At 45.7% G+C, this 26,135-nt stretch overlaps 1 protein-coding gene across 1 annotated transcript; it reads left to right on the forward strand.

Annotated features, from left to right (window-relative positions):
• The first annotated feature begins 23,593 nt into the window (after positions 1 to 23,593).
• On the forward strand, positions 23,594 to 24,142 carry LOC121168788 (protein lin-7 homolog C-like). The gene has a single exon (XM_040999107.1). It carries the CDS (start codon positions 23,594 to 23,596, stop codon positions 24,140 to 24,142), a length of 549 nt encoding a protein of 182 aa, XP_040855041.1.
• The last annotated feature ends 1,993 nt before the right edge of the window (positions 24,143 to 26,135 follow it).

Here is a 26,135-nt window from a genome sequence, read left to right on the forward strand (position 1 = left end):
CTTCCCATCCAGCTCCCTGCCTGTGGCCTGGGAAAGCAGTCGACAACGGCCCAAAGCTTTGGGACTGTGCACCCATGTGGGAGACCAGGAAGAGGTTCCTGGCTTCGGATTGGCATAGCATCGGCCGTTGTGCTCACTTGGGGAGTGAATCATCGGACAGAATATCTTCCTCTCTGTCTCTCCTCTCTGTATATCCGCCTTTCCAATAAAAATAAAAAATAATTTAAAAAAATAGATTCAATTTGACAGAAATTAAGTTTAAGAAAAAGAAACAACAAACCATTACTCATTGAAACCTGCACTCACCTGGCTGAAGCCAGGAACTCCATAGTTGATAGCACATGTGGTTACATACTGACAAATGGTTTGCTTATACTCAAAAATCAATTTTTACTAAACACAATCAAACTAATATTGCCTAAAATATTAAGAGTACAGAATTAAAAGTTCATAAATGAAAGGATTTTATAAAAGCATATAACATAGATTCTTTGCTAATTCTTATAATCAAATCATGCATTAATTACCATCACCTTCACCTAGTGCCGATTCAATTGTTTTTCATTCTTTTGTTAAAGGACAGTGAAAGGGATCAAGGCAGCTCAGCCAATCTACAAACAGAGGGCCTTTACAAGAAACTTTCTTTCATCTATGTAAACTGTTTTCTTTCCCTAAATATAAGTGCCAATATAAGATAAAGATTTTAAACCATTTTGAGGGGGTTCACATCTATTTCCTTATAAAAGATGCCCGATATGCTTCTGCTTTCTGTGGTAAGAAACTAAAATGTGTCATATCATGTGTTGTAACGGTTCAAGGTGCATGGTAAACAAACTCTTTGTACCTCCATGATTGCCATCTGTTGCAAGATGTTATCAAACCATTTCTTAAGGAAAACATTACTTGTACTAGGGCAAACTTTAGGACAAAAGTGGGCACATAACAGGATGTTTGGAAACATAGTGGGCTCAATTGTACTATTGTATACTTTCAACTGTGTGTCATAGCCTTACATTACTAAAGGTGTTTTTATCATAACATGATAGATCAATTTGAGGTGTCATACCAGTTACAGGAATCACTTCACATTAGCAGAAAAACAACAACAACACCCTCAAAAGAATTCTATGAAACATCAGAGAGGTGATTGAGTTCCATACAATGGGTGAGGCAGCAATGAAGTGACCAGAGACATTCTGCTGGGCCTTGCCTCGCAGTCAGAAACTCCTCGCAGCCTTGCTAACTGAGGAGAGGTGCTCATCACACACCCATGCCATCTGACCCAACTGCATGGCTCCCCACACTAGTATAAGTAATGGTTTCCAGTGCTGGCTATCACTGGCTGCACCCCATAACAAACACATGGGGCAAATGTTTCTATAAACTCACCCATGTCCCCAGTGCACACACAAAATACTCCCACAGCCTAGCATCCAAAAGCTCTGACCGTAGCTCCAAAATAAGCTTTTGCAAAAAAGGCAAACTTTTTTATATTTTTTTTCATGGAAAGTCAGATTTAGAGAAAGAGGAGAGAAAGAGAGACAAAGAGAAAGATCTGCTGATTCACTCCCCAAGTGGCTACAGCAGCCAGAGCTGAGCTGATCTGAAGCCAGGAGCCAGGAGCTTCTTCTAGGTCTCATATATGGACGGGTTCAGGGTCCCAACACTTTGGGCCTTCCTCGACTGCTTTCCCAGGCCACAAGCAGGGAGCTGAAAGGGAAGTGGAACAGTAGGGATAAGAATTGGCGGCCGTGTGGGATCCCGGCACATGCAAGGCAAGGACTTGAGCCACATAGGTTACTACACTGGGCCCAAGAAGGCAACTTTTAATCCTCTTCCTCTAACTTTGTCTCCATTCTGTCTCTTTCCTCCCATAGCATGGCCTTCACCCTGGGAACAGCCTCCATAGCCAGCCCCTTCCATCTTGATTGGCTCCTCTGTTTGTCCTTTTCTCCCGGGGGCAGAAGCAGATATCCGTGTCCTTTCCCAGGCTGCTGCTAACAGACCTATTCTGACTTAGAAAACGCTTCCAGCTCTCCTTTCTTTCTAACACAGGGAAAGGACTGCCAATTACACTGCTCCAGCTGGCACAGGCACCTGAACCACCCTTGTCAACTACAGCTCTCTGCCCTGGAACATAAGCCTTGATCCAAGGAGGAAGCCTCATGCCTCACAGTAGTGTTTCCCTGGAATTTTATTTGGGGACGGTACAAGAAGGAACTGGGTAGACCTAGACCTGAGGTATGGCCAGGCAAGTCACTTAACCTCAGCGAACTTAAATTTCCTCCTCCTTAACTCACTGGGTGGGACACAAAGATTAGTTACTCCTCACTAGTGTATTGAATATTACTCTGCACACCCCTCCTAAAACTGTTCACCTAAACTGTTGACATATGTCTTGTTAGAGTTATAGGGTTAGACTACCCAAAAAACAGCCAGGTTCTGCAAAATCATGCTTCAATGCTATAAACTGCTTAATACTAAAATTAAAATAGACATGAGACAAATGATAGTAATCTATAGCCATTTTAAGGTGTATAGAACCCAGCTGTATATAAACTAATAATTGTAATGTCAATGTAGAAGTCATAGGATGTGGTTCAGAACTTGCACTCTCTTTTTTTCTCTCTCTCTTTAAACATGCTGGTTACACAATACCATGTCAACTAATTCCATTACATTATAAATTGTTACTGATGTAATGTCGGGGCTTTTAATTGATTGGGATGATACTCTGTTGGCTCTACCTTCAGACCAGAGATGGTCTCCCCATGAAACTGTTGAACTTATCTGAACAATAAGATGCTGGACACTATGCTTTGTAGATGCTTGCAAGGCAAGAATCTCAACTGAATTTGACCTGTAGTAATGCAACAAGATGGAAGAATCCACCACTTAGGGGATCAGGTTTTGGGGAGGGGAGGGGGGAATCCCAGTACCTGTAAAACTGTGTCACATAATGCAATCTAATCAATGAAAAATAAATAAATTAATTAAATAAAATAAAAATTAAAAGAAAAAGAATTTCCTTCTCCTTACAATGAGGGTCTTGAACTTGCCAGAGGCACCTGCAGACACAGCCTGAGCATCACAGGGCTTCATGGTGCTTCACCTATGAAGGCTTCAGCCTGTCTCCAGTCAAGGAGGTGATAGCTGGTGAAATTACGCATCCATGGAAATTTCTACTCACAAACTCAGATTCAGAACTGTCTCCTTTCCCATCTTTTTCCCTCTTCTCCTTGTCAAAAATCTACATTCAGGGTCCGGCGCCATGTCGGGCCTAGTGCCAGGTGGGTCCTTGCAGCAATGAAATGTTAATTCCATCCTCAGCCACTCCCCCTACCACCTAGGTATTTGCTCCTGCCCACCTGTGACTCACCTATCAACTGTGTAACCACTCCCCTCACAAGCCCCTTTAAAGGGCCCAGGAAGCAGGGGCTCTCTTTCTCTTTCTGGTCAGGTGCTTCAGTTACTCTGACACCTCGATTCTTGGCTGACCCAGGACAGGTGATCTCTTGAGCATGGTCCCTGTGTACTGTTTAGATGGGACAATGGATATAGCAATATTATTTCTGGTTTGTGTACTGTCAGGAGTTCCCTCAGGAGGGGTGAGGCCTGGCAGTAGTGTAATGTGGGCAGAGAATCCAGGGAACCGTGAATGTCTGCAGCTTTGTAAGTGTGCTCAAACTGTTATTTGTTGCATGTCTCTTAGGATGACTTATATTGTTGAGGAAGCTGGGGAACAGGTCTTCAGCTTAACGGATGGACTTTAGGGTAATGAGCATTTGTTCCTCTTTGGATTATGTTTGGTTGGATTATGATTGTTTGGATTGCCACACAGTCTTGTGATTTGCTATTTCTAGTATGCTCTATTATCACCAAGCTTGGTTAATAAAGACTCCTTAATAAGCCTTAGACATGTCTGGCGTGAACTCACTTGCAACCCGTAACATGTTAGGTTCAGGGGAGGTGGGTATTATTGCTGGCTCTTGTCCCAAATCACATACTTTTTTCTCTTGTCACTTTTCATCTTTACTTGGAGTGATTGATTTGTTCTTCTGAAGAGTAATAAGGCACTTCAGAGGGAATCAACATTTCCAGTGGTGTATCCTACTTAGAAAATGTATTTCATGGGTTAAGCTTCTTTGTGTGTTGCCAGCATCCTATATGGGCACCAGTTCGAGTCCTGGCTGTTCCATTTCTGATCCATCTCCCTGCTTATGGTCTGCACCCACATGGGAGACCTGGAAGAAGCTCCTGACTCCTGGCTTTGGATTGGTTCAGCTCTGGCTGTTAAAGCAGCTACTTGGGGAGTGAGCCAGCAGATGGGAGATCTTTGTGCTTCCTTCTTTCTATAAATCTGCCTTTCCAATGGAAAAAAAAAATCTTTACAAGAAACAAGATGAAGAAAGATAAAGAGGAGAAGGAGAAAGAGAAAAAGGAGAAAGGAGAAGGAGAAGAAGGAGAAAAAGAAGAGGAGGAAGAAGTTGTTCCTGAATCCTAGTTTAGAATTAGTGCTGGTTGTTGTGGCCATTTGGGCAGTGAGCCCGTAGACATCTCTATCTCTTCTCTAACTCTGCTTTTCGAATAAAAATAAATAAACCTCAAAAAAATGCACTTCATTTGTATTCATGACTTGGTTAAAGTACAACTAGACAGGGCAGGTGTTTGGCACAGCAGTGAATGTGCAGCTTGGGATGCCCCTTCCGTATGGGGTTGCCTGAGTGTGAATCCCACCTCCACCTCTGATTCAGTGCCTGCTGATGTACTCCCCGGGAGGTTGCAGGTGAGGGCTCAAGGGCTTGGATCTCTGCTACCATCGTGCAAGGCCGGGCTCGAATTCCAGGCTCCAGCCATGTGGGGAGTGAAGCGCGAGCTGGAAGATTTCTCTCCCTCTTTAACTCAGTCTTTCAAATACATCTCACACAGAATCTAAGAAGTAAAGAAGGGTGGGCTAAAGTCCTCACCTTGAATGTGCCTGGATCCCATTTGGGCACCAGTTCTAATCCCGGCAACCCTGCTTCGCAACCAGCTCCCTGCCTGTGGCCTGGGAAAGCAGTTGAGGACGGCCCAAAGCCTTGGGACCCGACACCCACTTGGAAGACCTGGAAGAAGCTCCTGGCTTCAGATCGGCTCAGCTCCAGCTGTTGTGGCCACTTGCAGAGTGAACTTGTGAATGGAAGTGAGAGAGGAGTTAGACTGGGTAGTAGGCAGTTAGGGTATTCTGGGTCCGCAAGTCATTTTCTCAAATATAAAATCCCCCACCATGTCTTAGATTCACCAGAGCATGTCTCTTCCAAGGACAAAAATGCTATTAGCATAGCAATTCCCCACCTGAAGTATTGGCCACTACCTCTGGCCATTGTGGGAGGGCCTCAGGCTGATCTCTTTATCATTGAAAGGAGAGCAGGAAGAAGTAATACACATCTGCCTAAGGCATGGAATGTCCTATGTCTGGCACCTCTGTGGCCTTTTGTCCCAAGGCCAGGTACCATGGAAACCATAAATTTTCTTTGTTCATGGAGAAACATCTTTGAGGGAAACCTTTAAAAGGTGCATTCCCCACCATTAATACTGGTTCTTCTCTTCCTGCCACTATGGCAGAGCACTAGGGTCTTCTTTTTACTTTTCCTCCTGCCACTATGGAGGACTGGGGGTAAGGGTCCTTTCTATCTCAAAACCCCTTCCCATCTATCTCAAAACCCCTTCCCGTCGCTAGGACGGTGTTAAGGTCCAAAATCGCCCCTCCATTGAATAGCAAAGAACCAGACGTGGATGCGATCAGCATGCAGAGTTTATTGAGCTGGCTAGCCAGGGTCAAGCTCCTCACACGGACATGCAGGACCGGTGGATGAAGCAAGACCCCGAGCTAGGGACAAGCCAGATTGTTATAGGCCAGTTTGGCCATTACAGCAAAGCCCGCGCCCATGAAAAGCACTCCAATCATTTTAAAGCAAATATGAAACACTCCAATCAATTAAAAGCCCGTGAAATGCTTCAAGTCTCTATTCACCATGACAAGACAAAACTGTTCTAAGCTAAGGGGTTACAGATGCAAAGCAATAGGTAACATATCTGTGAAATACAGACCATGGGGCTATTTTACCCTTATCAGGGCCACTGACCCTTACTTACATCCTGAGCCTGGGTGTGGGGGACAATGGGCTCTTGCTCTTATCAGTGCCTGCAAAAGACCCACTGACCCTTACAGCCTGAGCCTGGGAGTGTGGCCCAAGTTATTTGTAGAAACTTCTTTTTACTTTAAATTCAAGTTGCTTTTGACTTACTCAACCCACTTCTAACCCCTTTTAACATCTTGGTTGCCTCTAACAACGGGAGTCTCTCTCCTCAGCTTTTCTAATAAATCTTGCTTTAAAACTAAACTGTGTCCGTGTTGTGCAGGTTTTTGAAATCCCCAGATAATCATCAAGTCTGAAGTCGGTGCTAAGGCAAAAAGGTGGTTTATTCAGGTTAGCCTAGGTCTCCCAGCCACCTCCCCCAGCCCAGCATGGCTGGGCGGGGGAGGGGCAGCCGCAGCCGAGGCTGCAAGGATCCACAAGGAAGACAAAAGAAGTGCGAGCCAGAAGAGCTAAGGGAGCCCAAGCCCCCCAGTTCTTATACATTTCGGGCTATTAATTATACAGTCATGATTTAGCAGGCTTCTATTGGTGGGTTTGAAACTAGCAACTTTCAAAAAGTACAAATTGATAAGCTATTGGGCTGTGAATCTTATCAAACACTAGGTACCTCCTCCCTGAGGAGTGGTCTGCCTACGGGACCTGCCAGGTGTCCTGCCGGGTGTCACGTAGACTATCAGGCCTGGAGTTCACGCAGCCCCCAGCCAAGCCATTAAGGCGGAATCACAAAAGGCAGAAAACGCCTAGGTTCTTCATCCGCACGAAAATTCTTCTTTCCTGTGAGACAAGAATTGAGGTTGCTGCCGTACTTGGGGCCAAAAACCCTGCAACAGAAGATCTTTCTCTTTGCCTCTACTTCTCTCTGTGACCTAGCCCAACCCAGTCTGCCACCTGGCCTTCATGGTCACCAGTGGGTACTGCGGATTATCTGGGGCAACCCCAGATAACATTCACCTGGCTTGCTCCCAGCCCTGGGTTTTGCATGTGCTGGCATTGATGTGGCCTAGCCCACTCCTCCTGCATCCCATCTGGCTCTTGTGCACACGGGTGCTGTGGTTATAGCTTGGCCCAACCACCAAACTCAGTCCACACACATGCTAACAAGTGCTGCTGTTGTGGGCTAAGAAGTTGATTAGCATTTGTTAAGCTGGGCACCTGCAGGAAATGATCTTGGGGCTAGTAGCACCTGGTCTAATCAGACTCATTAGCATCCTATTGTTCTGTTAAAGGGCTTGGGGGGAAAGTACATAAGGCATAATAAAGGAAGGCTTGAGAGACTTCCACCATCACAGGTCTCCTGTCTGCTTCATCCCCAGACCCTCAGGTGTCCACATTACTGGCTCAGCTGGCCGGAACAAATGGCACCTAAAGTGGGGCACGGCACGAAGGACAATCTGAGGGACCCCTGGACCTATGAAGGTAAGTTTAGAATTTAGGAATTTTGCAAGGGCATAACTGATTTCATCCCCAGACCCTCTCCCTGTGCTAGGGCATGAGGGACAATCTGAGGGACCCTGGAAATCCAGAGGCAAGTTTAGAAATTTAACTCTGGAGGGGCATAATTAATTTCGTCCCCAGACCTTCTCCCCATCCTGGGGCACAAGGAACAATCTGAGGGACCCCGGAAATCTAGAGGCAGGTTTAAAAATTTTGCAGGGGCGTAAGTAAAATTTATCATGGAGCAAGAACTCGCTAAAAAGCAGGTGATTAAAGGAATCTGAGATCTGCTCCACTCACAAGGCACCGACACTAAGTTTAAGGCCTTGCAGAAGTTCTTTGAAACTGTTTGCAACGTATTCCCATGGTTTGCTCTCATTGTAGTAACCTTCTTTCTCTGGTGTGTGGCAAAAAGTGCTTTGCCATCTCCTCAAGCAGTGGTGCAGCCCCGCTGTAAAAAATTGTCCATTAGAAGGAGGAAAGAGCTGCAAACCAGGGTAAAAAAGGAGAAGGAACCCCAAACCAGGCAAAGTCTGGAGAAAGTGCATGAAGAAGAATCAGAGTTCTCTCCTGAGGATGAGGAAGGGGAAAAGGATAGAAGTGAGTTTGTCGAGGATCTTCCAACTGTAGAGCGTGTGCCAAGCAAAAATCTGTCTTGGACAGGCACAGAGCCCTCTGTGCCGCCTGAGCCATTGGCGCCATCATATCTGGGTGCAGTTGTAAAAGATTTACAGGAGCAGCTTCAGCGCCTATCCCGTCAGTTGAGGCAGGAACAGAGTGGATGCACTGTTGGGGCTTGCACTGGACCCCTGCTTTCAACTTCTCTTTCAGCTGTGGAACGTGCAGTTCTGCAAGCACAGGAGCAGGGAGACCTTGAGGCAGCTGCCCTTGCTAGGCGCTTTGCCCTCCCAATAGTTGAGGTAGAAGATCAGCAGGGGCAGAGAATCAGGCAGCACCTGGCACTGTCCTTTAAGGACATAAAGAGTCTGAGGGATGCTGTTGCCACGTATGGCCCATTGGCCCCCTTCACTATTTCCATGGTTGAAGCCTTGGCACCTACCAATTTGACCCCGGCCGATTGGAAACAGCTCTGCAGGGCCACTCTGGATGGGGGCGATTTTCTAATGTGGAAATCCGAGTTCTATGAGCTTTGCCTTGACACAGCACGGCAAAATGCCTAAGCAGGCCTTCCTGAGAGAAATCATGATATGTTGACAGGAGAGGGGAATTTTGCTGATATACAGAATCAGCTTAATTATGACCCAGGTGTTTATGCTCAGACCGCTGCTGCTGCAGTAAGGGCCTGGAAGTCTTTATCACCTAAGGGCTTGCTACATATACATCTCTCCAAAATTGTCCAAGGCCCGAACGAGCCCTACCAGGCATTTGTAGATCACCTACTGGTAACTACAGTTAAGGTATTCGGAGATGAAGATCAAGCCATGCCTTTTGTAAAGAAACTAGCATATGAAAATGCCAACAAATGGTGCCAGGAGGCAATTAGACCTTGGAAGCATAAGCCCCTTAATGCATATCTTAAACTTTGTAAGGACATCGGGGTAGGACAGATAATGGGTGCAGTCATTGCAGAGGCATTGCATGGTAGCAACACCATAGGCTCGGGGGCCCACATGAAACAGGGATGTTTCAAATGTGGCCAGCTAGGGCATATCCGTTGGAACTGCCCATTCCAGGGTCGCACACAGGCTCCTGTTAAAACAAACAGGCAGACCCCAGGAGTGTGCCCCCGATGCCAACGTGGGAAACATTGGGCAAATGAATGCAGATCCAAGATAGACATCTCCAGGCAGCTGTCTGTGCCGGGAAATGGGAGCAGGGGCCAGCCCCGGGCCTCACAAGCACCAATGTACGGGGCAGTGGTTCAGTTTGTCCCTCAGGGACAATGATGATTATTCATTATATGGATGATATTTTACTGGCCGCTCTATCTGCTCAGGTGTTGCAATCCTGTTTGTGTAAATTTCAGCAAGAGTTGGAAAAGGCAGGATTAGCTATAGACCCAGACAAAATACAACTTGTTTCTCCATTTAATTATTTGGGATTTCAATTGTATTAAACCCCGCAAAATTTCCATAGCCACAGAACCGTTGCAAACTCTTAATGATTTTCAAAAATTGTTAGGGGATATTAATTGGATGAGCCCCAGTTTGAAACTTACTAATGCAGATTTGAAACCTTTGTTTGATATCTTAAAAGGTGACTCCTCTCCAGCATTCCCTAGGGTGCTGACTGTGGAATGACATCAGGCCCTATGCAAGGTTGAGATGGTCATTGAACAATCCCATCTGACCAGGATTGATTACAGTGCCTCGCTTTTATTTATTGTTGTAGCATCCTCATATACAGGAGTATTTTATCAGCAGGGGCCTATATTGTAGGAGCATTTGCACATCTCTCCTGCTAAGACAATTGTGCCTTACTATTTGGCCATAGCAGAGTTGATACAGAAGGCCACTAAGAGCAGCCTAAGACATTTTGGGAAGGTCCCAGATACCGTTATCATTCCACACACTCAGAAGCAGCTTTTGTGGTTGCAAAATATGGAAGAAACTTGGGCAATACTTTTGAGCACTTTAAATGTTAATTTTGACAACCCCAAGGACCCCACTGTACAGTTTTTAAAATTTTGCATCCTGTTGTTTTTCCACTTGTAACCTCTCTTCAACCATTGCCAGAAGCCTTAACTGTTTTCACTGATGGGTCGTCTAATGGTCAGGCAGTTTTGTAGTAGATGGCCAGGTTACCACCATCCCCAGATCTTTTGACTTTGCACAGGTTGTAGAATTGGTGGCAGTTCTTGCGATCTTTCAAACATTTCTCATGCAGCCATTTAATTTGTATTCTGATAGTGGGTATGTTGCCCATTCCCTTCCTGTGCTGGAGACTGCGGGCCAAATTTCTTCCTACTCTGCAGTAGCATCTCTATTGGCAAAAATTCAAGCCTGTATTTGGGCCCACAAAGATAAAGTCTTGGGCCCGGCGCGGTGGCGCAAGTGGTTAAGTCCTCGCCTTGCACGCCCGGGATCCCATATGGGCGCCGGTTCTAATCCCGGCAGCCCCGCTTCCCTTCCAGCTCCCTGCCTGTGGCCTGGGAAAGCAGTCGAGGACGGCCCAAGGCTTTGGGACCCTGCACCCGCGTGGGAGACCCGGAAGAGGCTCCTGGCTTCGGATCGGCATAGTATCGGCCCGTTGCGCTCACTTGGGGAGTGAATCATCGGACGGAAGATCTTCCTCTCTGTATCTCCTCTCTGTATATCCGCCTTTCCAATAAAAAATAATAAAAATAAATCTTTAAAAAAAAAAAAGATAAAGTCTTTGTGACTCATATTTGAGCTCATTCAGGTTTGCCTGGGCCTTTGACTTCAGGAAATGTGGCTGTAGACTCAGCCACCAAATTGGTGGCCTCGGTTCTTGAAGAAGCACAAAAGGCACACGCTAGGTTTCACTTGAATTCTAATACCCTTCATTTGCACTTTAGTCTGACCAAGGAACAAGCCAGAACCATTGTGAAACAGTGCACAGTGTGCCCTCAGTTTTTGCCTGTTCCCCATTATGGTGTAAATCCCGAGGATTGTTGCCCAATCATGTCTGGCAAATGGACGTGACACACATCCCAGAGTTTGGGACACTAAAGTGTGTGCATGTTACTATTGATACTTGTTCTGGATTTATTTTAGCTACCCCTCAGACAGGGGAACAAGTTAGACACGCTCTAGTCCATTGCTACGCATGTTTTTCCATCTTGGGAACTCCCAAAGTTATCAAAATTGATAATGGTCCTTGCTATATTAGCAAAAAGTCTTGTGACTTTGCTGCCTCCCACCATATACAACTAATTACAGGCATTCCTTACAATCCTCAAGGACAAGGTATTGTGGAACGTGCCAACCATACTATTAAGGATTATCTTACTAAAACAAAAAGGGGGAGTATAGCACTCCCTGAGATCATTTGAACCTTGTATTATTTATCTTAAATTTCCTAACATTGGATGCTGAAGGACGGTCAGTTGCAGATCGTCATTGGAATCCGTCTTGGATGGAGAAGGGTTATGTGATGTGGAAGGATCCCTTGACTGGTCAGTGGCAAGGCCCAGACCCTGTCCTCATATGGGGGCGAGGATCAGTTTGTGTTTTCCCAGAAAATGAAAATGGTCCAAGGTGGATTCCTGAGAGGCTTGTCTGGCAAGCTCCTGCTGCTGAGTTTGTGAAAGCTCGGGTACTGGACAAGAGGATAGCATTTGAAGATCGGCGGGACAAGCAAGTATATTAGACCTTTATATAAGTATATTAGTATTTGTTAAGCACCCCCCTCTTTATCTTTTCTTTTTCCTATGAGCACCTAGGTCCTGCTATTTCCTGCCAGTTTCTCCTTAAACCAGACTATCAGACTGTCTGATGTGCGACCCCAGCTGTTGGGGGTCTGGCCCTTCCTTTATAAATAGCTCAATTTCTGCCCGTGCTTTTTCTTATCATTCCCCTGTTATTACCACGGGGAAAATACCCACCTTTTCTATGTGGCAGCTTTGTGGGGTATGGGCATGCACTGGCATGCACCCCACTTTCCCTTCTTTAGGAATGCGATTATTCCTATGGAATTTATTAATTCCATCACTCCTCTGGACTTGAGGACTCGCTCACATGGGCGAACCTCAGCCCCTTGAATTTTAAGCTTGTGTCTGCCTGTGTTATCCCCATGTTTCTCTTTTACATACAGAAAATGCCTCTAAAGTGAATGACACCGAGTTCCAGTGCACCCTGACAGCATGCTGGAATGACTATTGCGATTCTGCTGTTATCCTGCAGCTGCCCTGAATCCCACCTGTGCCTGTTGGGACTGACGGAGAGGCCTCTGTTGGCCTGATAAAGCACAAAAGAGACTTTGGCATAACAGCGACCATCATAGCCAGTACATCAGCAGCCGCCGCCACCAGCTACCATGGTGACAGTGATCAAGGTCGCAGAACAGACTGCCAGAGTTATGGAACAACAGGACTTTACTGATGAACATGAGTGGGTGGGCACGCTTACGCTATAACTGCGGGTTGATTTGTTGGCAAAGAACAGCAGATGCTGTGAGATTTGGTCTAGGCCTCCTGTACTCCATCATATGCCTCTTTGTGTGTAACTCCTGTGAAGTGCAAAGTGTTTTTCCAGGCCCGGGAACTGCTGTCTGTGCATTGCTACCGAGCTAAAGATACTCCTATGGTCAGGGCCTCTTGTCCCTCATGCCTCTATGTATGTTTCACCTATGTAGTGCTATGTTTTCCCAAGCCCTGGGGACTGCTGTCTGCTCATTGCTACTGAGTTAAAAACACTCCTAGCCATGGAACAGGGTTACCAGCCTCCGCAAGTATGGTTTGTGCAGCTGCAGCAGACAACGCGTTGGATGGCAGCCAGTGACGGGTAAGATGGGCTGGGCACTGACCAACCTAAGACAGGGGCTCCGTCATGCTATGGAGATTCCCAATGACGGGTAAGGCTGATAACCCGAGTCCACAACCTAAGACAGGCGCATGCAAGTCTGCTTTAAAACAAAAAAATCGGGACCTGTTGTGGGCTAAGGAGTTGATTATCATTTGTTAAGCTGGGCACCTGCAGGAAATGGGCTTGGGGCTAGTAGCACCTGGTCTAATCAGACTCATTAATATCCTATTGTTCTGTTAAAGGGCCTGGGGGAAAAGTATATAAGGCATAATAAAGGGAGGCTTGAGACTTCCACCATCACAGGTCTCCTGTCTGCTTCATCCCCAGACCCTCAGGTGTCCACGTTACTGGCTCAGCTGACCAGAATGGCACAGCAGTGGAGTGCCCACAATTCCCCTCCCAGGTCCATTCCCAGCTCTGGATTTTGTGCTTACTATGGGGAACTGTGGTTCAGCCTGGCATGATTTGCACCCAGTCCTGGCACTTGCCAGCTGGTGCTGCAGACTAATCCAGATGGTCTGCACCCATTCTGGCTCTCTCTTATTCCAGTGGGTGCAGCAGCTTATCCCAGCCTGGCCCCAGATCCATTCCAAATGCCAGATGATGTGTGCTGCAGCCCTGCTTGGGCCAGCCAGCTTCTAGTCCTAGTTCTCGCACTTAACAGTGGAAGTAGTAGCCTAGCAGGAGAGTCCCTGAGGTTCTCCTACCAGGCCTGCTACCACACCTGGGTCTTGCATGTGCCAGTGGGTGCTGTGGTCCAGTCTGAGATGGCCCTTCCCCAGGTGTTGCAGCCTGGCTCTGCCTGGCCTCCTCCCAGTCACAGCTCGCATGAGTGTCAAATGAATTCTGTGGTCCTGCCAAACTTGGTCCATCACCAGCCTTAGCTCTCAACCTGTGGGTACTACACTTTCAGAGGTGAGCCCACAAGTGCCCTACCACAAGTGCCCACAAGGGCAGAATCTACCCCAGATCTGGTTTTCTCACAGGCTGGTGGGTGATTCCATCCAGCCCGACATGGCCCACCCCTACTGTGACACACATGGGTGGATGCTGTGTTTCAGTATAGCAAGGCATGCCCTTCAGCTCCAGTGTACCCCAATGCTGGGGCAGTGTGAGTATGCCAGTGTGCAGTGGGCAATGCTACTTAGCTCAGCCCAGATCTCCCATATGGGTGAATGCCTTGGCCTGACCCAGACATGCCCTCTGGTTTCCTCCCGGTAAACCAGCCTGTCTCAGTTTCCTTGCCTATTTGTGAGTGCAGTAGACTGGTCCATAGAACCCTCCAGAAGTTATTCTACATCTGTCAAACATGTCCTCAATGGACTTCACTGCAACATGTTCCCAGACCTCCTTCCTGGGGCAATCACCAGCCCCCCAGCCCGGGGCCAATGTGGTTATGTCCTGGTCTGGTGTTCTCTGTCTTCCCCATTTGTCTTTAAGACATAATAATAACAATGGCAGTAGTAGTAGTAAAAAATAGTAATAATAAAGAATAGGCAACTATGCTGGCACACTGGTATAGTTAACAGAAATTTGGCTTAAACCAGGCTCAAAATACTCAGCAGCTATTGGCAATGTTAACACGTGCCTAGGTACAAGGCAACATAGACTGTTTCCTACAGCTGGGGAAAAGTCTGTTTTTGGGAAGGTTCTTTAAGGTCAGGATCAATGACTGCCTCCTAGAAGCTGATGTTCCTTAGCCTGTGCCCTCTGTCCTTGCTTCTTGTGCTCTGGGGTGCCAGCAGGTACTTGCTCTTTCAACGCCCGGGTTGGTGACTGTGCACTCCCTACTCATGTCAGGACTATGGGAGGTGTCCCAAGTTTGATATATGACTTGTTCAATGGCCCCCAACCTGTGCAGGCAGGCAGAGAGTCACGGTTCACCCTGCCCAGGGCTGCTCCTCCTGTTTGGAGTCCAAGCAGCTGGGGACCCCATGGTACACCCTCCATTCCCAACATGGAAAAGGAGGGTGTCTGAGCGGGCTGGACTCAGGTGCTGTTGTCACCTCCACCGTCTTGGGGTTCCCTGGGCTGATGGAGGTGTACCCCGGCACCATGGAGCCTTTGTTCCACACTGTGACTGCCCAAGCTCTATCTTACTTTCAGGCTGAGGGTCACTGCCACAGCCTTGGGATGGTGTGAGAACAGGAAGTTCAGCTCCCGTCTGTGTGTACCCCACGAGTGGGCCTCAGTTCTTCAGCTGCAGCTACTTCCTCCCATGCAGAGTGTTTGGAGCTCAGTGTGGGGAAAATTAGTGTTGCATGAGGCTTGGCTGCTATATGGTTAAGAACTTCCTCTCCAGGTTCAGCTCCGGGGTAGCTGACCCTGGGAAGAACCGGGACATCTGCTGCACACACTGCCTTTGTGCTTCTGACGAGGCCCAAGGGGGTGCAGGATTGCAAGATTCTTTACGCAAGATAAGGTTTCCCTGCCTGCACATGTTCTACGTAGGCCCCTGCCCGGGGCTGGGAAAGAATGTATGTATGGGTCAGGGAGAAGGTATCGGGCCAGGATAGCTTGTGTGTGTGTGTGTGTGTGTGTGTTAAAGGATTATATATATGCAGCTACTAGCCAGAGAAGAAAAAGAAGCACACCCTATTGAGTTGCCCATGATGCCCGGGGACATGCTGTTGCTGTCTGGTGCTGAACTGCCAGTGATGCCTCGTGATGTGCTGTTCCCAGTCTGGTGCTCAGGGTCGTGTTGTGGAGAAGGACTCCAAGGCAGTAAATACTAAAGCAAATGAATTCTCCTTTATCTAATCTCCCCCCTTTCCTCTTACTTTGGCTTCTTTTGTCTTTGCTCATTTTATTATCCCTGCTCAAATGTTTCATAGCTTATCTAAGAGTAGCTTGCAGAGTGTTTTGTTGTGGGTAGAGCCCTAAATCAAAGTGAGATGATGCATGGCTGGGGGCTAAGAATCTGGTTTTTTAAAAAAAAGATTTATTTATTTTTATTGGAAAGGTGGATATACAGAGAGGAGGAGAGACGGAGAGGAAGATCTTCCGTCCAATGATTCACTCCCCAAGAGGCCACAATGGCTGGAGCTGAGCCAATCCGAAGCCAGGAGCCAGGAGCTCTTCCAGGTCTCCCATGCAGGTACAATGTATGTCCCAAGGCCTTGGGCCGTCCTCGACTACTTTCCCAGGCTACAGGCAGGGAGCTGAATGAGAAGCGGGGCTGCTGGGATTAGAATCAATAACCATATGAGATCCTGGCGTGTTCAAGGCGGGGACTTTAACCACTATGCTATGGCGTCGGGCCTGCATCTTGCTCTTTTTAATAGGGCACAGGGAACCACTCTAGAGACCAGCTTCCATCCTTGGGAGGGTGATGCTGCTCATGGCCTGCTATCTCCCACCAGGTTCTGCCTCTTAAAGGTTCTACCATCCCCTCCGGGGAGAAGAAGCCTTCTGTACCTACAGGGTGGGAGACATACTCAGACCATCTCCAACCACAGCAGAGTGCTGCTGCTGTGGGTGCTATGTGCAATGGCTGGAACTACACCAGTTTGAAGCTGGGAGCTGTCTATGGCCATGCCACCCTGAACACACCCAATCTCATCTGAAGCTAGGAGCCAGTAGCTTTTTCTGGGTCTCCCATGTAAGTGCAGGGTGCCAAGGACTTGAACCGTCTTGCGTGTGCTGGTGGGCGCTGCTCTCCAGGCTGGCTTGGCTTGTCTTACCTCAACAACTACAGGTGGATGCTGTAGCCTTGCCAGGCCTAATCTGCCCCCATTTCCAGCTCATGCTGGTGTGTGCTGCCTCCCAACCAGGCCCAGCCAGCCCCACAGTCCCAGCCCTGATGTGAACTGGCTGGGGCTGCAGCTTGCCCTGGCCTGTCCTGCACCCCATCCTGGTTCTCAGATCTGTTGCTGGGTGTTACGGACTGTCCCAACCTGGCCTGCGCCCAGACCTGAGCCACATGTATTTTGGTGGGTACTGTAACCTGGCCTGGTCTGGGCTGCTCCTTGCCTTGGTTCTTGTGGTTATCTTCAGGTACTGAGTCCTGACAAAGGAGTTACCCAAGCTCCTCTATCAGGTCTCTTCCCACTGGCAGATCTCATGCACACCAGTGGGTCCTTGGCCTAGACTGACTTAGTCCACCTCATGTACAGGCAGGAACAGTGACCTTGCCCAACCAGCCCACACTCAGTCTGGTTCTTACTATTGGGTGTTACAACCCAGCCATACCTGTTCCACACTCTGACACAGCACTCACATGATTCGGTGGGTGGAGGGACCTAGCCCAGCCCGTTTTTTTACCCACTTTGGCTTTCATGAGCACCAGTGGGTGCTGCAGTCTAACCTAGTCTGGCATGATCCAAACCCAGTTCACACCCACATCGAGGGACACTGCAGCCATGCCCAGCCGACTGCCACCCCTATTCTGGCTCTAGTGAACACCAGTGGGAACCACAACCAGCTAGGGCATCCCCTTAGCTCCCCAACCAGGCCTGTTCCCAGCCCCAGCTCTTGCATGTACCAGTGGTTGCTCTAACCCAGCTTGGTATAACCCATCCCTCCATCTTGGCTTTTGCCATCAGTGCTGAGATCTGACCTGACGTTCCCTGCCCCTAGTCCCAACTCTCACTGATGAGTGCTACAGCCTGGCCCTGCTCAGTCTACTCCCATTCCTGACTCATGCAAACTGATAGGCGTGATAGCCCAGCCTGGCATGCCCCACATTCCAGTCTGGCTCTTGCAGTCGCCAGTGAGCTAAGGTTGGCCTGGTCCTGCTCAGTCTGCCCCCTTCCAGAGCCAACTCACCTTCTTGCTAACAGGTAGAACTACCCTGCTCAGCCTGACCAACACCCATGCTTGACTCATGCTCACCAGCAAGAGCTATGGCCCACTAGGTGAGTTTTCCAAGTTTCCCCACCAGATCCACTCCAAGCTCAAATCTCACATGTGCCAACAATTGCCCCCTCTCTCCCAGGCTTGGTGTGAGCAGTGGATGTTGTGGCCCAGCCCACCTCACACTATATTCTTGGGTATGCCTGCAGGTGCTGCAGCCTAGACTAGCCCAGCTTGTACTCAACTCCAACAACTGTGAATGTTGAAGGGTATCATGGTCATGCCTAGCTCAGCCTGTCACCACCCCCAGCTCCCAAGAAAGCCTGCAGAGTTTGGAGTTCCACAGGGGTGTGCCCCCACCCCTTCCACAGAATCTACCCTCAGGCTTAGTGCTCTCACGTCTTGGTTAGCGCCATGGTCCAGCCTAATGTTACCCTTCCCCTGTTCCAATTAATTGGCAGGTATTGAGATGTAGCCCTGCCAGGTAGGTCCCCAGCCTAGTGTGCACCAATGAGTGGTATTCATCATTTGTCAATGCTAAGTACCCCAGTTCTGGTCTCCCACATGGGCTGGTGTTTCAGTCTGATGCAAAAAGCCCTTGCACTCCTCCCTTCAGATCACACTGCTGGATGGTGTGAGGGCTTTGCCTGCTGCTGTCGGTGCCCAGCCTCTGGATCTGAGCCCCACCACCTGGAACCCGGCCTCTGGGACTAAACAGCCACCTAGCTCCAAACATATGACAGGTCAACAGGCTTGGTGATTTTCATTTTTCTAATGATCATGTCGAAAAGATGCTGAACATCTTCTCAGTGCTTGTGGCCATTTACTCATTTTCTTTGGAGAAATGTCTGTTCAAGTCCTTTGTCCATTAAAAAATAGAATTGCCTTTTTGTTTTCAGTTGGAAGAATTTTTTTTTCTACATTCTGAATTCTAAACCCTCATGAGACAGGATTTGTAAATACCCCATTCTGCACGGACATACTATATGCTTTTCCACACTTGCTCTATTAATGTGGCATTATCACACTGATTTTTCTTACATTGAACTACTCTTGCATTTCTGTGATAATTCCCAGTTGATCCTGGTGTATATTCTTTTAATGTGCTGTTTTGAGTTGGTTTTCTAGTACCTTGCTGAGAATTTTGGCATCTATATCGACAAGTGATATTGGTCTGTAGATTTTTTCCATTGTGATTTTTTGCTTTTTTTTAAAGATTTATTTATTTTTATTTCAAAGTCAGATATACAGAGAGGAGGAGAGACAGAGAGGAAGATCTTCTGTCCAATGATTCACTCCCCAAGTGAGCGCAATGGCCAATGCTATGCTGATCCAAAGCCAGGAGCCAGAAACTTCTTCCAGGTCTCCCATGTGGGTGCAGGGTCCCAAGGCTTTGGACCATCCTCGACTGCTTTCCCAGGCTACAGGCAGGGAACTGGATGGGAAGTGGAGCTACTGGGACTAGAACCAGTGCCCACATGGGATTCAGGCTCGTTCAAGGTGGGGACTTTAGCTGCTATGCCACGGCTCCAGGCCCAACATATTTAGTTGTTAGAAAAGATTTATTGGGCCCGGCAGCGTGGCCTAGTGGCTAAAGTCCTTGCCTTGATCACGCCGGGATCCCTATGGGTGCCAGTTCTAGTCCCAGTAGCTCCACTTCCCATCCAGCTCCCTGCCTGTGGCCTGGGAAAGCAGTCGAGGACGGCCGAAAGCCTTGGGACCCTGTACCTGCGTGGGAGACCTGGAGGAACTTCCTGGCTCCTGGCTCTGGATTGATACAGCACCGGCTGTTGCGCTCACTTGGGGAGTGAATCAGCAGATGGAATATCTTCCTCCTCTGTCTCTCCTCCTCTCTCTGTATATCTGACTTTGAAATAAAAATAAATAAATCTTTAAAAAAGCACAAAAACTAAAAAACTACAAATTGCAACAAGAAAGAGCCATTTCTTTTTAAATAAGATGAGTAAAACAGATTAGTTTAATACATTTTCACCGTTTGATGCCTCACTTAGGATAACATTTCTAACCAGAAGCTGAAATTTTGAGATTTTTACTTTTAAATTTCTGTATATTTGGGTTTGCATTCAATTTCATTTGACTCCTGCTTACCACAAATCAAGTAATTTCTTTCATGATTCAGACGTGCTAATTAATTAATGTGCAGATTTTTTTCATGTCTTGTTCTCAATGTCTGAGATATTTAGCTTTTAAATTAAAAAAATAACTATAACTAAAATAACTAAAAATTCTTGTATGTTGGAGAGTGCTTCTTACGTTTTCCTCTAATAGATTGATGGTTTCTGGGTGCGACTTACGTCCTCGATCCATTTAGAGCTGATTTTTGTATATGGTGACAGGAGAGGGCCTTGCTTACTTTTGACAGGCTGCTGTGCAGTTGTCCCAACTGCATTTGTTGAAGAGATCAAACTTTCCCCCTGGATTGCTTTCATTTCGGGGGGTGGGAGGTGGCGCAGGGGGACTGAGGGTGGTGGCCAGCGGGACAGTAGTGGCCTGTAGGGGAAGGACATGGGTGGTGGCTGCCACCTGCTTCCTCCGGACCAGTGCAGTGACTCTGTTTTCATTTTTCTTTCTTTTTTTTTTTTTAAAGATTTATTTTATTTTTATTACAAAGTATACAGAGAGGTGGAGAGACAGAGAGGAAGATCTTCCATCTGATGATTCACTCCTCAAGTGACTGCAATGACCGGAGCTAAGTCCATCCAAAGCCAGAAGCCAGGAGCTCTTTGGGGTTTCCCATGTGGGTGCAGGGTCCCAAGGCTTTGGGCCATCCTTGACTGCTTTCCCAGGCCACCTGCAGGGAACTGGATGGGAAGTAGAGCTTCCAGGATTAGAACCGGCGCCCATATGGGATCCCGGGGTGTTCAAGGTGAGGACCTTAGCTGCTAGATCACCATGCCAGGCCCTGTTTCCATTTTTTTCCCCCCGCCAAGTCTCTTCCTGTGGTGGACCAGAACAGCGTCTTGGTGTTATCAATGCCCTGGTGGGGCTTGTATGTTTTTTTTTTTTAAAGATTTTGTCTGTCCGATAATTCACTCCCCAAGTGGCTGCAATGGCTGGAGCTGAGCCAATCCAAAGCCAGGAGCCAGGAGCTTCCTCCAGCTCTCCCATGCAGACGCAGGGTCCCAAGGCTTTGGGTCATTCTTGACTGCTTTTCCAGGCCACAAGCAGGGAACTGGATGTGAAGTGGGGCTGCTGGGATTAGAACCAATGCCCATATGGGATCCTGGGTGTGCAAGGTGAGGACTTTAACCACCATGCTATCGCACTGGGCCCCTTGTTTTCATTTTTCTTGTCAAAGACTAGTTTGCTATATATGGATGGGCTCCCTTCTGGTATTTCTGTTTGACCTTCTTCTGTTTCTGTACCAGACTGTTTAGATGGCCACTGCTCTGTAGTATATCTTGAGGTCTGGAATTGTGATTGCTCCAGCTTGATATTTTTATGCATCAAGATGGCTTTGGCTATTTGTGGTCTCTTGTGTTTCCAGATGAACTTTTGTATCTTTTTAGAAGAAAGTTGTTGGGACTTTGATTGGGATTGCATTTAATTTGTATATTACTTTCAGTAATCTGGACATTTTGATGATGCTGATCCTGCTACTCCAGAAACATGGTAATTTTCTCCATATTTTAATGTCTTCTATTTTTTAAAATGTTCTACAGTCTTCATCACTGAGGTTTTCCACATATCTGGTTATGTTAATTTCTAGTTTTTTTGAAAAGATTTATGTATTTATTATTGTAAAGTCAGATATATAGAGGAGAAGAGATAGAGAGGAAGATCTCCCATCTGCTGATTCACTCCCTAAGTGGCTGCAATGGCCAGAGCTGAGCCGATGTGAAGCCAGGAGCCAGGAGCCAGGAGCTTCTGGGTCTCCCACGCAGGTGCAGAGTCCCAAGGCTTTGGGCTTTTTGACTGATTTCCCAGGCCACAAGCAGGGAGCTGTGTGGGAAGTGGAGCTAAATGAACTGGTGCCCATAAGGGATCCCAGCATGTGCAAAGTGAGTTTAGCCACTAGGCTATTGCACTGGGCCTAATTCCTAGGTATTTAAGATTCCTCTCCACTATTTTAAATGGGATTCTATTCACAGTTTCTTTCTTGGCCATGGAGTCATTTGTGTATACTAGCGCCATCAATTTGCATTCATTAATTTTGTATCATGCTACCCTGCTAAAGTCTCTTAGAGTTCCAGGAGTCTCTTGACTGAGTCTTTTGATTCTCCTAAGTAGATAATCATGTCATCTGCTAACAAGGATAATTTCAGTTCCTCATTTCTGATTTGAATTCCTTAGTCTCTTTTTCTTGCCTGATAGCTCTGGTAAGGACTTCCAATACTATATTGAATAGCAATGGTGAGAGTGGACATCCTTGTTTAGTTCCAGATCTTAATGGAAAAGCTTCCAGTCTTTCCTCACTTATTTTGATGCTGGCATTGGGCTTTTTGTATATTGCTTTGTTTGTGTTAGAGAATGTTCCTTCTATGCCTATCTTGCTTAAAGTTTTTAGTGTGAAGTGGTGGAAACCACATTGAGATTCCACCTAACCCCAGTGAGATTGGTCCACATTCAGAACTATACTAGTAACACCTGCTGGCATGGATGTGAGGAGAAAGGTACCCTCCTTCACTGCTCGCTAGTACAACCGCTGTGGAGGTCAGCATGGAGAATGCTTAGAGCCCTGCTAATCAACCTGCAGGATGACCCAGCTACCGTGCTCCTAGGAATATATCCAAAGGAAATGAAATCTGCACATGAGAAAGGGATCTGTAATCCTGTATTTACAGCAGCAGCACAATCTATAATAGCAAACACATGGAAGCTTCAAAAAAGGCGTGGATAAAGAAACTGTGGTACATCTACTCCACAGTATATTACTCAGCCATTAAAAAGAATGAAATCCTGCCATTTGCAACTAGAAGGTCCCGACTAGAGATCGTTATACCCAAATAAGTTAACCCTAAAAGGACAGATAACATATGTTCTCTCTGATAATAGCAACCTTCATGTAAATGATGAGATTAACAGCCCTTTCAACACTCTTTTTTGCTGCAACTCACAGAATTTGATCTTTTTTTTTTATTTCTTCAAAATAGTTTTACCAAATTCTTCATTGACTCATAGATCATACAGTAGCATCATTTCCTCCAAGAAGGCTTTTTTTTTTGTTTTCTTTTTCATTTCTTCATCAACACATTGGTTATTCAGTAGCATGTTATTTAACTCCATGGTGTTGTAAAATTATTTTAAAAATTTTATTCCTGTTGTTGATTTTGCTTTATGGCTTTTCATTTAAGGGAATGTATAGTAACTGTGTAATAAGAGACTATCATATCCAGATGTGAAGATACGATGCAGAATCCATCTCCGCGTCCAAATCAAAGTTGGACTCCCAATGAAACTATTGGACACATATTGACAATAGGACCTGGGGCTATCCGGCATTGTCTGTACCAGCAATGTCAGGACACACATAAATAAAAAGCCGACTGATGGACTTATGACTGCTTATGAAGGACTGTACTATTATAATAATACGATGGGACATTAGTGGGGTGGGGAATTATGCGAGAGGATAGGGAAATCTCAGAACCTATGGAATTGTATCATAAAATTCAAAATAAATAGAAGAAGAAAAGATTTAAAAAGTTTTAAGCCTGAGACTTAAAATCTGTGATTTATTTTCAGTGATTTAGTTTTCTGTTGTCTCTGATAGAATTTTTATTTCCGATTTCCTGTGGGTCCGCAGGCTTAGAGAAGATGGCGGCTCTGGGAGAACCTGCACGGCTGGAACGGGATATTTGTAGAGCAATTGAATTGCTGGAAAAATTACAGAGAAGTGGAGAGGTCCCACCACAGAGACTCCAGGCTTTGCAGAGAGTGCTGCAAAGTGAATTGTGCGACGCTGTGAGAGAAGTGCACGTCTGGGACTGTGGACACCAGCAGCCCTGCCCAAGAGCGAGTGCAACCGCCAAGGCCGCTGCATTTGCTGCCGGTGAACAGCACCCTCATCCTCGAGTTGTTGAGCTACCAAAACCAGAAGCGGGCCTTGGACTCAATATCATGGGAGGCAAAGAACAAAACTCTCCAATCTATAGATCTCGAATAATTCCAGGTGGAATTGCTGATAGACATGGAGGCCTCAAGCGAGGAGATCAACTCCTTTCTGTGAATGGAGTGAGAGTTGAAGGAGAACACCATGAAAAAGCTGTAGAACTCCTGAAAGCAGCTCAAGGAGAGGTCAGCTTAGTGGTCCGATACACACCCACAGTTCTAGAAGAAATGGAGTCACGATTTGAAAAAATGTGATCCGCAAAACGCAAGCAACAGACCTGATACAGCTCAAGGTTCGTATCCCGGTGTCTTTTTGCAGCTGGAGGTTTTTCCTGTGACCTACCGAGGGCCGCAGTGCTAAGACTGTAGAAACAAACTTCCCTTGAGATCCTTCTTGCAATTTTATAAATGCCTATTTTAACATTTATTTATGGTTCCAGAGAGGCATGCACTTTTCTGATGAGAAAAAGTAAAAGGTGATGAGGGCAGTTCTGTCCTGCAGTTTTTACAGGCCTTTTTCAAATGCAGACTTTGTCATAAAATTGTTATAGATTTTTAAAAATGCTTTTTAATATTAAAATGTACTTTGACATGCTTAATCTTTTTTTAGGAAAAAATGTTTTCTTTATTTGGCTAATTATTTGAAAATAACAGTTCTCCAATTCTTTTTTCACTTACTTTGTTTTTTTTTAATCTGTAAAATTTCTTTACAATTTTCCAATAAATGAAACAGAATTGTCTCATTTTAGCAATTCGTTAGATCGTCAGTGTTAATATCACTGCTGCATTTTGTGTTTTGAACACCTATGTACTCAGTGGTGAATCAGCTCGGCACAGTGGGAGTTTTTGCTTTTATTTAAGCATAATATATAATGAATAGTCATATATACTGATTTATACACGTTTTTTTAAACTGAAACAATCATTGATGAAATATGTAGTCTTAATATTTGAGCAGGATGTAATTTGATTGCTAACATTACTGATTACGTCCCTTTATAGCCAATATATAAAATTGTAAATGCAAACAGTTAGATTTCTTTTGCAAGTTTTTTGTGCTATTGATTTTTATTTAAATATATTTCTTTTATTTTGTTCCTTCTATTCCTAGAGATGAGCTAGTTAGTTTGTGGTTGGAAATGGCAAAAGCAAAGAAAAAAAGTAATACTTACACTCTCTCAAGAGTTGTACATTCTTACTAGTTCAATTGCAAGAATTGATTTTCAATAGGAAGAAGAGAAGGATATAGTAAAGATACATAGATATGATGTAGTGTTTTCCTAAGAATCTAGCTATGCCAAGGTAAATAGGAACTATACATATTAAAACGGCTGGATTTAGAAATGCAGTCTTTGTTTACGGTCAAATATAGTGATGGGAAGTTTAAGATGCTTTATTGCATTTGTCCACTGGATGTCGCTGTTTTACTGAACGGCAGCTATTGGTGTATGGTGACGCCTGAGATCAATGTGTTTTCAGTTACAGCTTATAGCAAGATTCTATTTTTTAAAATATTGCAAATGATGTGGACAAAAAGAGATACAGGTTCTAAATACATGAGGGGTGTGACATCATTATTGACCTGTAAAAAAAAAGTGGGCATTTTGTGACATTCCTTCAGGAAGACTACAAATCTACGCCTTTGTATGTTTGTGAGCGCTGCGATTCCTACAGGATTATGCTAGGGTTCAGTGATATTTCAGAATAAGTCAGATCAGCATTGTTATTTATCATTTAGGTATTGAACACTGGATTGCATGGTTGAATGTGTCGTTAGTCCACTACAAAATGCTTGTTATGGATAGGATCATGTTCTTAAATTGTATATTATCAAAACTGATGTTTTTAAAAATGTTGAGACCAAAGTAGTATAGAAGAATTATGGACTTAATTTAATTGTAAAGTTATTCATTGTAGAACTTTATATATTAAACAGAGGTATTGGTGCATATGAAAACAATAACAATATTGTTATGCTCGCATTCTTGCATGGCAGGGTAAGTAAACCCTGAAGAATTCTTATTTTAATGTAACTACAGCTGCAGTAGCTTTTAAGAATGTATCACCATCTCATTATAAATGACAGCTTCCTGGTTCGGTGTCTCAGCTGTTTTCAGAACTTTAGCCAAATTAAATCTTTTTTGGTGTTGAAACTTAGTAAGTTGAATAAGCTATTTTTTTTTCTACAATAATCCACAATCTGTTCTTGTGCGGGTTGGCACTGTTTATATTTCCTAAAATAAGGACA

Source organism: Ochotona curzoniae, unplaced genomic scaffold (genome assembly GCF_017591425.1).
Source record: "Ochotona curzoniae isolate NIBS_2020 unplaced genomic scaffold, NIBS_Ocur_1.0 scaffold_1037, whole genome shotgun sequence".
Taxonomy (NCBI): domain Eukaryota; kingdom Metazoa; phylum Chordata; class Mammalia; order Lagomorpha; family Ochotonidae; genus Ochotona; species Ochotona curzoniae.

Excerpts from the sequence above, each read along its gene's own strand:
- LOC121168788 (XM_040999107.1), top strand. The coding sequence starts at position 23,594 with ATGGCGGCTCTGGGAGAACCTGCACGGCTGGAACGGGATATTTGTAGA.